This window comes from Stegodyphus dumicola, chromosome X1, assembly GCF_044657685.1.
Source record: "Stegodyphus dumicola isolate Sdum_Otavi_A_Nest chromosome X1, ASM4465768v1".
Classification (NCBI taxonomy): domain Eukaryota; kingdom Metazoa; phylum Arthropoda; class Arachnida; order Araneae; family Eresidae; genus Stegodyphus; species Stegodyphus dumicola.
In genome coordinates this window covers 231,337,131-231,349,398 of record NC_140780.1, presented here as the reverse complement: position 1 = coordinate 231,349,398, position 12,268 = coordinate 231,337,131, and the positions used below count along the sequence as shown (strand labels likewise).

General features: G+C 29.9%; 1 protein-coding gene across 7 annotated transcripts in view; it reads right to left on the bottom strand.

Moving 5' to 3' along the window:
- LOC118195404 (uncharacterized) overlaps positions 1–11,229 on the bottom strand; it is a 180,407-nt gene extending 169,178 nt beyond the window's left edge. For 4 of the 7 annotated variants that reach the window (XM_085807066.1, XM_085807069.1, XM_085807067.1 and 1 more), the window contains exon 1: positions 11,075–11,228. In XM_085807066.1, the coding sequence (XP_085663192.1) occupies positions 11,075–11,097 (23 nt within the window). In that variant the 5' untranslated portion in view covers positions 11,098–11,228. Of the gene's footprint in view, positions 1–11,074 lie in introns of all 7 variants that reach the window. The other 3 variants (XM_085807068.1, XM_085807071.1, XM_085807072.1) reach the window with 1 other exon arrangement.
- Between the last annotated feature and the right edge of the window lie 1,039 nt (positions 11,230–12,268).

Sequence of the window (12,268 nt, the reverse complement as noted above, 5' to 3'; positions counted from 1 at the left end):
ATCTTGCTGTGAACCATAAGTATGATTTTAAAGATCCTGAAACAGGCGCACATACGAATACAATAGAGAGCACGTGGAGTGCTATAAAAAGCGCCATTCCGAAGCATTATGATAAAGAGAATTTTGCTTTTTATTTAGCGGAGGAAATAAGAAAAGTTTATCCGCCACGTAATAAAGATTCTGAAGAAGATTAGGCAAGTTAGTATTTTTAATTATTTGAGGATATTATTTTATGCATTGTTCTAAATGTAAGGAGTAAATAAATTAATATGGTATTATTGGAAAATTGTTATTAGCAATGATTTAGTTTAAAGTAATTAGGATTGTAAGCTAATTTTTATTAATTTAATGTATGTGCTTATTTATATTTCGAGTAGTGTTTTTGAATTTAATTATATTTTAATTAAATTATAGTTATTTTGTGAATTATATGTTTGTAGCAATTTGGTATACGTTTCAGTGGAAGTAAACGTGCATGGAAATAATTTAAATATTTGACACTAAGTATTTGCAACCATTTTTAATGTTTGCGTTATAAATTCGTTGGTGACATTTATAATAGATAATTTAGAGGTAAAAGTTTTTGGATATTTTATTTATTTTATACGTGGAAATATTCATATTTGGAAAGGGTATATACTTTTTCGCGATCAGGTAATTTCATATATGTCCTTTTTACCGAATTTAAAGAGTCACAAAATTTTCATGCATTTTCGTGAAATTTTTCTAATTTATGAGAAAAAAGCAGTGTACATGGATATAGTGAAAAGTGCACGCAATGCCATTTTTGTGCAATTTTGAGATGTTTTTTTAAGTAAAAATAAGTCGATGTGTACATGGTTTAATTATATTTGGTACTTTTCCGTTTCGCCGGCGCAAATCTCGCCAAGCAGACTTTGTTGGCAACAGTATACACATAACAAAAGTTAACGAATGTTAGTTCTAAGAATTTTTTATTTTGAAGGCATAGACATTTTAATATGGTTTAAAATTTTGTAAAAAGCCAATAAAAAAAGACAATAAATTTGTAAAAAGACATTAATTTAAGAATTTACTATACTTTCATGGTTCAACATCCTGATTCGCCGGTTCGTATCACGTGATCCCAATTCAAGTAAACTGCGCTACAAAAATCTAATTATCTACATTAATTTCAAGTTAAATATTAATTTGGAATACAAGTTTAAATGCGAGAATTACTTTAACTCGTACGAATAGCTTACTCAAAAATTATGTAAAACCGCAGTGTAAAACGCTACAAAAATCTAATTCTCTCAGTAATTATCTACATTAATTTCAAGTTAAATCTTATGGAATACAAGTTTAAATGCAGGAATTATTTTAATTCGTACGAATAGCTTACTCAGAAATTATGTAAAACCACAGAGCTTTACTTCGCTAGTGCATTCTCGTTAGAATTGATGAATTTAACCGTTGACTTTGCTTTTCCTATATATTCGCCTTCTGTGAGCAGTGTTATTGCATCCTAATTGACTTAATTACCGCGAATGGTCTTAGGGCATAATATTTAATTATCTTGTAAACATTCTATGTAATTGTATGCCAGTATTGAAAGAAACAATAAATCTGATAAGAAAAGGCTGCGACTTGTTTTGAAAATGAAGCGTGAAAGGTTACCAGCGAAGATATTCTGTTTGGCATCAGTTGTACCATTATTGGCGATTTTATCGTTTGCGCCGGCAAAACGGAAAAGTACCTTATATTTTAATTAAATGATAGTTATTTTGTGAATTATATGTTTGTAGCAATTTGGTATACGTTTCAGTGGAAGTAATCGTGCATGGAAATAATTTAAATATTTGACACTAAGTATTTGTAACCATTTTTAATGTTTGCGTTATAAATTCGTTGGTGACGTTAATAGATAATTTAGAGGTAAAAGTTTTTGGATATTTTATTTATATTATACGTGGAAATGTTCATCCATGGAAAGGGTACATACTTTTTCGCGATCAGGTAATTTCATATATGTGCTTTTTACCGAGTTTAAAGATTCACAAAATTTTCCTGCATTTTCGTGCAAATTTTTGTAATTTATGAGAAAATAGCAGTGTAGATGGATAAAGTCAAGAGTGTGCGCAATGCCATTTTTGTGCAATTCTTGGATTTTTTTTAAGTAAAAATAAGTCGACGTGTACATGGTTACTGTGCATGTGCGATTCTGAAGAACACGGCAAGGAGTTTGCGATTCTGCACTTTTTCCCAATTTTGCAGTTAATATTTGTCATGATTAAGCAGTTTTGTTCCATAAAATTTCTAGCATAAGTGTAATTCGGCTAGCAGATTGTTGGAAAAAGTGTTGAGTAAATAAAAAGAAAAGAAACATATCTTTACTTCGTGAAGACAAAATGGCGGCGGAAAAAAAAAAATAGAGGGTTGCTGTACCAGAGTTTGTCGCCAAATTTTCGCCGAAAAATCGCCAATTTACCATAATCCAAAGATTAACCAAAAAAATAACAAATCTTTTAATCATATCCAATTTGCTATAGCAGTTTGATATAGTCAGACATTCATTTTCATTAAAGGTAAATGAGTATGCAGAACTAGGAAATAATTGTCAGGACAAATTTTGCTATTTCATGGACTTGGAATTATAATTTTTGCTGCTGATTTTCTTGAATGCCTGATTTTATCTGCGAACAAGTACTGTAGTTGCAGTTATCTTATTTTTCTTATCTTTCTTTAACTATATTCAGCTGGTTGCTGCCTTTTTCAGCACGCAGATTTCTCGCTATAATGTTAATTCAGAAATAAGTATTTTTTAGCAATTCTTTCCCTAAGCGAGCGTTCATCACTACTTCTGCCGCCATTAATTTTTGGTGACTACACCTGATTGCTCCTTTTTTACCACGTGACTCCAACGCATCCGCAGACATACAGATAGAAGTTGAACATTTTTTAACTCCATCCGTATGTCATCCGTCACTGCACATCGACCAGACTACAGATGTCAATCAAAGTGAAGTCACTTGCTGATTGGAGAAACGCATACCCAGCAGTGGAAAAGGGCCTTAAGGCAATTTAATAAACAATACTTGCAATTCAATGCATTCCCTAGACAAACCACCAGCCCAGTTAAAAATGCACTCGGAATCCACGTCCAGTTAAAGGTGATGTACCGAACTTAAGGCTGCAATCAAGCACAACTACAATGAATGACACAAAATAGTTCTCAAAAGTCTAGAGCTCCTGGAAAGTAAGTAATGAAGATGAAGAGTAAGCATTGCACTCTAGGTAGCAATCGTAAACATGACAACTTCACAAGAAGACAAAACTGCAGGCACAAAAATGCAAAAGCAGACAAGAGGGAAGTGTTTACTAAAAATAATCTCAAAATCACAAAACTCAAATTCCACAAATCTCAATTCTATACTTCTTCTAAAACCACTTCAAAATAAAACTCCTTGAAATACACTAAGCCTCAAGAGCAATCACAATTTGTCAGTAACCACACAGTGTCAACCAGAAAACCAGAAAAAAAAATTCTTGAAAGACAACCAACTTGAAAACAGAAACTCAATACAAAACTCAGTGGAGTTAATTACTCTTAAAATCAAATCAAAATTCTTCTCAAATCTCCACAACACTAAACTCACATAAGTAATTGCTAATTCCACAAAATCAAGTTTAACTTCTCAAAACAAATTTCACTTCCACTAGTATAAAAGTTTAAAATTTCCAAAACACATTTCACATCCCCTTTTAAAGTTACTACAACACTGCAACAAGTTCAACCAAAGAAAGAAAAAATTTAAATTCAAAACCAAAGCAATAAAAATATTGAAGCTCAAAAATTGACAAAGCCCAAATAAAATTTTATATCACCATTAAACAAATGTTAGACCACTCACTAGTAAACTCACTATGAAATTACCATTAAAACTACTTGAAAAGCCAAAACTATGAGTAAGGAGCAAGAATAATAGCTTTTAACTACATTTCAAAAATTCCAAACAAAACCAGCTCTACCTTTCCAAAAAAAAATTTTTTTTTTTTTTTTTTTTTTTTTTTTCAAAATTCACAACTCACAATTGCTGTAACACACAAAACTCAGCATTCTACTGTTTTTGCACATTTCTTAGACAGCAATAAATGTTCACAAAACTCACAACTAGGTAGAAAATTAATTACTCAAACTCAGAAAAGCTAAACAAGAAACTTTACTCTGACTGAAAATTAACTTAAAAAAAAAAAAAAAAAAAAAAAAAAAAATCAATCAATCAATCCCCAAGTAAACTATCACTGGTCCCGCGAACTTTACAAATCTAACCAAAATTAACTTTAAGAAACAAGCATTTCAGAATTATCCCCCCAAAAAATTCAAAATCAAAATTTTAACTCAATTCTATTTATTAGGCACAAATTTCATAAAATCTATTAACACACTTCAAGAAGTTTAAAAAAATTACTATTTCTAGAACACAAAAATATACTGCTCTGACACTAAATCAATTAATTAAAATTAGAAATCTACAAAGCAATTATTTAAAATGCAATAGCAAAATCAACTCATTAACACAAATGCTATTCTCACCGAAACTTTAAACTAAATGATAGATGGATCAAAGAGCACAAAAAAAGGTTAATCTTTGGATTATGGTAACTTGGTGATTTTTTGGCGAAAATTTGACGACCAACCCTGCTACAGCAACCTGCTAGCTTTTGTTTGGACGCCATTTCGTTTTCACGAAGTAAAGGCATGTTTTCCCCCCCCCCCAACATTTTTTTCCAACAATCTGCTAGCCGAATTACGCTTATGCCAGAACTTTTATGGAACAAAAGTGCTTAATCCTGACGAAGATTAGGTGCGAAATTGTGAGAAAGTGCAGAATCGCAAACTGCTTGCCACGTTTTTAAGAATTGGACATACACGGTAACCATGTACACGTCGACCTATTTTCACTTAAAAAAAAATATCCCAGAATTGCACAAAAATGGCATTGCGCACACTCTCGACTATATCCATGTACACTGCTAAAGTCCTAGCTAGTAACCTTTATCGCCTTACCAAAATGTCGCCAAACTACCTGTTACCATATTCCAAAGATTAGCCCAAAAATTTTTTTCATCATTTATAATCAAAAATGTAGTATTCATACACATAAAAAACAAAGGCGCAGCTTTAGTATTAGTCCTTTTTGGCGAGAAATTTGTTTGGCGACATTTTGGAGCGATAAATGAAAAATTATGATAACCTTGGTAACCCTAAATACTGAGATTCAAACATGCCGCCATTTCTGTCCACGTAACTTTAAAGAATTTGATAGGTATCAGAGCTTTGATGGCAGAAGGGATAAATTGTGTGTTTTTCTTAAAGTTACTTTTGTGTTAGGAAAGCACAACATTTAAAATATTTTTTAAAAAGCCAAATTTTTGATAGTTAAAACTAGTGCTTTTAATATTACATCACATGAGTCTTGACATTTTTTCATATGTCAACTCTGCATATTATTATAAACACCACCCCCCCCCCCAAGGAAAAAAAAAAAAAATTTTCAGTAGCATGAGGTAAACTCTTGGTGTTTCCTTCGCTAAGGAGATCAAAATTACCATGGTCTAAAAATACTTGTATACCTCATATTAGAACTATATGGATGTGTAATTGCATGAATTCATAGGTTCAATCAGGTTTCATTATTGCTTTTATAACATTTTCATAATTTGTCTGACTATAAAAAAATATAATGTTGCTTAGATTATGGAATATATTGCTTATAATTTAGAGTTCTCAAATTTTGTAAATCTTACAACCTAACAGCTGTATATGAATAACCTTCACTGAGTATTATTACTTTCATTAATAGTATGTTGACATAACAGTCGACTTTTTATTTTAAATTTTATGCAAATTTTATACATTACTTAAACATTTTATCTAACAGAAATCTGAATTTTTTGTAATAAAAACTCTATAATAAAAGTAAGAGTACAATTTATATATAAAAATTTGACTACATGGCAAGCACTTAGATACTGATTTCAATGTCTTTAAATGTTATTATCATAAAGTTTAGATATATTCTTATTAAGTTAAGATATACTTTTATTCTATTATAATGTTTAGATGTACAGAACAGAAGGCACACTTTGTACTTACGACTCGGTCAACCACTTGTGGCAAGATAACTTATGATAACAATTAAGTTCAAATGTAAAATTTATTCAAATAAATTTGTAGCCCAAAGGCTGCACAAATCAATTTAATGCAAAGTTGGTTAAAAACTTAACTGGCATGGAATTCAACTATCAGCAATTATAATGCAAGGCTGAAGACTACAAATCTTTTCTTATCTAGCAACCTATTAATGTGGCCTCAAAAGGCAAAAAACGGTTTGTTTTACAAAATAAAAACTTCATTTGGATTCTGGTGAGAAAATGGATGGAGGAAATTGACAGTAAAGATCCCAAGAATAAAATAACTCTGGTTACAAAATAAAGGAACGTTACAATATACTTTGTTCCCTGATTAATTATTCAGTACATGAAATAGTGTAATGCATTTTTGTTTGCATCACATACAAATTATTTAGTTTATTTAAATGCTTTCCAAAACTGACAGGATTTTGCAAACATATTGACCATATTTTTTTACCTATAGATGCAACACTTCTTCTCTTCAGAAGTAAGATTTAGAATTAAGAAATAAGAAAATAAGAGAGAATTATGAATAGAAAATAAATACATATGCTGGCTAGCAGAAGAAGGATGCCTTCATAAAGTACTTTTTAAGAGAATCTGGCTCAGATTCACATTACATCTACGGAAAACTACTAAAACTCCCATATAGCCAGCCTGAACTACCACTGTTCAGTGGCTATCACTCCACCACTAGTGGATTCCAATGACTGTTCGAATTTTTCACAGAAATCATCATTTACGATGATTGTTGTATTATTACCATTGGTACAAAATTTACTCATTATGATAATTTAATTTTAGCTTTTAAATTATAATCATAAATTACTTGTAATAAATTGAGGGATTAAAAAATACACATTTCTTAATATTTTTACCATTTACAATATTTAATCATAAAAAATATTTCTAACACTGGTACAAAACTTTCCCATTATAATTGAATTTGATTTCCTTCCCTTTGAAATATTTTTTTATTTTCTTTTAATAACAGAATCTAAGAAACTAAAGTAACATATACTAGTTTGAAATGCATTTATTAACCTTTTGTAAATTTCATTATTCATAAACATAAAAATTAACCTTTTGTAAATTTAAAATATTAGCTAAGTACTAATATAATAAAATATAAATATGAACTAACTACTTAAAATATTAATGTTTAATACATTATATTTTGTAATTAAAAATATTAACATTTTTTAAATTTCATTACTCATAACATGATAATTGTCATAAATTCATTTACAGTAGTGTTTCAAGAATTTATCATAGCAGTACTAGAAATATTGAAAATTAGAGAAAGACTGTTTATTCTGATTAAGAGCTTATTTTTTAGGATTGTTATTTAGTCTAGATCGGGTTTTGTTGACAATCCGCCATTTTTTTCCGATCTTCAAAACCGGGTATACCTTGGCGACCGAAGTTTGTCGCCAAATAAAAAAATCGCCAAAAGAACCAATACTAAAGCTGTTCCAAAACAAAATAGAAATCAAATATAAAATAATACTCAAATAATATACAAAAAAATTATTCTAGTGGTGTGCCAGTCGCGAGTTCACGGCACCATTGTTAAATATCATAAAAGTAGGTATTGTTGAATATCTGAAAAATTATGTGTTTTATATACTTTTTTAAAACTTTGAACTTTGATTCAACTTATGGTGCTGGACAAATGAACTAAAAAAAAAAATAAAATAATCAAAACAAATCAAATTCATAACAATCAAAGATCAATCGAATAAACAATCGTATATCATATCTATTAATCGTATAGTGGTATTGGTTTAGTACAATACGGCGCGTTGTGAAGCCAATTAGGGAAAAATCAATAACCTAAATGTTTGATCTTTACAATATGGTAACTGGTAGTTTGACGACATTTTGGAGGCGATAAAGGTTACTACCTGGCACTTTGGTAATAATGTGAGCAGTACTCAGTTCCGATTACGCATTAATTTGTGTGAGGGAAATGAGAGATCATGGGATATGTCACGTGATATTAATGGACGAATTACGGTTCTTTAATTGGAAAAGGAGGGAAATCGGGAAAAAATCTGGAAATTTTGTATTTGGCTTTATTCTGTGTTGTGTGAAACAGTGTTCGTGAATTTTTGGATCCCATGTCCGTAACTAAAGTGAATTCGAAATGGGTATTTATGTATGTATTAATTTAATGTATGTGTTCATTTATATTTTAAGTAGTGTTTTTGAATTTAATTATATTTTAATTAAATGATAGTTATTTTGTGAATTTTATGTTTGTAGGAATTTGGTATACGTTTAAGTTGAAGTAAACGTGCATGGAAATAATTTAAATATTTGATACTAAGTATTTGTAATGCTTGCGGTATGAATTTGTTGGTGACGTGTATAATGTAATAGATGATTTAGAGGTAAAAGTTTTTGAATATTTTATTTATTTTATATGTGGAAATGTTCATATTTGGAAAGGGTAAATACTTTTCCGCGATCAGGTAATTTCATATATGTTCTTTTTACCGGCTTTAAAGATTGAGAAAATTGTCATGTATTTTCGTGAAATTTTTCTAATTTATGAGATAAAAGCAGTGTACATGGATATAGTGAAGAGTGTGCGCAATGCCATTTTTGTGCAATTCTGGGATGTTTTTTTAAGTAAAAATAAGTCGGCGTGTACATGGTTTATGTGTATGTGTTATTTTGAAAAACGCGTAAGGAGTATGGTATTGTGCACTTTTTCCCAATTTTGCAGTGAATATTTGTCATGATTAAGCAGTTTTGTTAGATAAAATTTCTAGCATAAGTGTAATTCGGCTAGTAGATTGTTGGAAAAAGTGTTCAGTAGATAAAAAGAAAAGAAACATGTCTTTACTTCGTGAAGACAAAATGGCGGCGGGGAAAAAAAAATAGAGGGTTGCTGTAGGAGAGTTGGTCGCCAAATTTTCGCCAAAAAAACGCCAAGTTACCATAATGTAAAGATCAACACCTAAATTCAATAAAACTCCATGTTTCTTAAAAGACTCCCGGCTCAAACAAATGGAGGGACATGACAGGCCACAGTAAATTATACACTAAATTAAACAAATGAAACATAAAATATATATCATACACATTTATTAATTTCTTAAATATATTGTACCATTAGAAAATACTTGGGTAACTGATCAGTATCCCCAACCACATACTTTTATTATGAAAATATCGCATCTGTCACACAAAATTTCAGCTTACAATAACTAAAACATTTAATTAATAATTAACTTTTTTTAGAAATTAAGAAAGTGTAACATATTTTAATTCTCCAAATAAATGGTTCTCATTAATTAGAAACTAACATTTTCTGACTCACAAACTCAGTAGGTGAAACAAATTTTAAACATCCCAAAACTGGCCATCACTTGAAATAATAAATCACTTCTCAATTTGTTTTGAGATTATGAATTAATATTCATATCTGAAAGCATTTTTTTCCTCCTCAGATTCTGCTTGATGGATATAATAACATGAAACAGGGACTGTAGTCAGATTGGTCAAACATGCATGAAGTAGCTATTCCTACAGCCAATAGCTCAAAATCTCCTTTGTTTTTAAGCTGATACCTTCCCATTCAATTCTAATCTGTACAGTTTCTAGCATTCTTTTTATTTTCATAAAAACACTTTGACCACATTAACTTTTTCATTTTTGTGCTCATTTAATATAATCATTTTATTTTCGTGCTCATTTAATATAATCATTTTATTTTCGTGCTCATTTAATATAATCATTTTATTTTCGTGCTCATTTAATATGTATATATTTGTAATATATTTATTTCTTCCAAATATTCCTTGAAATACTAACTACAAACTGCATATTATAAAAACTGCATTCCTTTCTTTCTCACTCATCTTTTCTGGATAAGGCTAATATGCTAAAAAATTTATGGCTAATACGCTATAATAAAAACTGTGCAACAAACTGCATAGTTTTTAAATACACACTTTAATAATACAGCTTGAACTTGCTTTTAATATGCCTTTTGCATATACATCACAATCATAATATTTAATACAAAAAGCAATAAGGAAGAAACAACTCAGTAACATTTTGAAACATTTTGAATGGAATTTTACTTGAATTTAGTGCACTAGTGCAAAACACGTGTAGAAAAATAAAATCTACACTGCTGGTGAAATCATTTTTTATTCATTGTGTTAATATTCAGCCAAATGAAGCTTTTAATTTCTACATAGAGTTTGCAAAATGAAAAATATGGCCTACATTCAGAAACCAAAAAATGTGCATGTAATGGAGTTCGGTTGCATACAAATTACATACCCTACTGCAGTTCAATTAAAAAGTTGTTCGGTAAAAGATAATGATATTACTAATCTTAATTTCTGTTATGCAAGATGCTCCTAAATAAATATAATTACTGATAATGTTCATAATGCCCTAAAAATATATTTAATTAGAATCGTTAAAAAAATTGCAAGAATGTATATTTTTAGATGAGCACAAAGAATAACTTCTCACAATTACCCAAACGTTGCTTCAATAATTATAGACCTCATCAATATACAATTACTTTAAGATTCAAACTTGACTTCACTCAAAGTGTCAACACAAAGACAAAAGTGTCAACACAACTCAGACAGATCATGAATGCATCTTACAAATGTAAAAATGAGCGATATGAAATAAAAGGAATAGATACATGAAATTATTGTTAAATTGAATGTTATGTGATATGCATTAATACAATTCACATTTATTCCGCAGTCTCTCGATGTTTACTGTCAAACTAGACAAGAAATTGAAAAGAAGGAATTTAAGTCAGGAGATACAATAGGTTACGCATCGAAATATTATGAATACAGTTAATTCAACACAACTTCCTGTTACAAAAATTATAAATAATGTAAATAAAGAAGGAAAATATCGAAACTATTACCTGCTGCACTCTTCACGGTTCATATCAAACTTATGCCTACATTTAAATAACTTGCATAGTCAAAGTAGAACTTGTCTTTCGCTACCACGGAGCAAGGTCCGTAGAAAGAACAAGTTAGCTCACTTGGAGTAAACAAACGAAAAGCCAGCGACTCGTTCGGCTGTGACGTCACTGAAGTTCGCTGTAGCATCTCCTAATAGTAGTTTCGTATTTCCTTTTGAAACATTTTCTGTTTTTCATCGGAAAAGTAAAAATTCTAATATTTGGAGTTGAAACTTAACTACTTAAAATATTGTTTACTGTATAGAATAAGTTTTAATTACGAAAAGTTCCCTCAGTAATTTATTGTTTCATCAAAAATCTTCCAAACGTCCTTACAGAATTTGCTATTCAAGATTCAGCTGTTTATACCGTTACTCATTTTAGCTTCAACAGATTGAAAACCTACATTTCACAAGAACTGGAAAATATGCAGTGTAGTCAGAGCTTAAATTGTGCCGGCTCCGGTACTTTTCAGTTCATGGGATAAATGATAATTCTAGCCGGAGCGCATCGGAGCCCTACATAAGAAGGCTCCGGCACTTCTTTCATGTGATTAACGGAACTACAAATTCAGTAGAAATTTAATCTCAAAAATTTTATTTTTAGCAGCAATAAAATTATATTAAAAATCGCTTATTAAATGTTAATTTACCTCTTTACATTTTATTGAATTATTTTAATAAATAATAATCAATTATTAATTAATGGTTAGATAATAATTAATAAATATTAATTGCTGATATTAATTAAATAATTATTTATTAATTTGATAATAATTAACTATTTAATTTTTAAATGATAAATGATTTTAATAGTCATTTTATTTATTTATTTACTCTTGTTCCTCTTTACTAACGGTCTTCCATAGGGTTCCGGCACTTCTAATTTTAGAAATTTAGCCCTGAGTGTAGCGATATAGAAGAAATTTAAATTAAGAATATTTATTCTATAAAGCTGTACAAACTTGTCCCTAATGTTTGGAATCTAATTTGGCTGAAATTTAAATTAATTTTTTGCTAAAGCCTACTTTCGGTCCAATTGTTTCTGCAGTACTTGCTTCATTTAGAAATCTTAGTTTAATAGTCCTTTTATTTATTTATTTACTCTTGTTCCTCTTTACTAATGGTCTTCCATAGAGTTCCGGCACTTCTA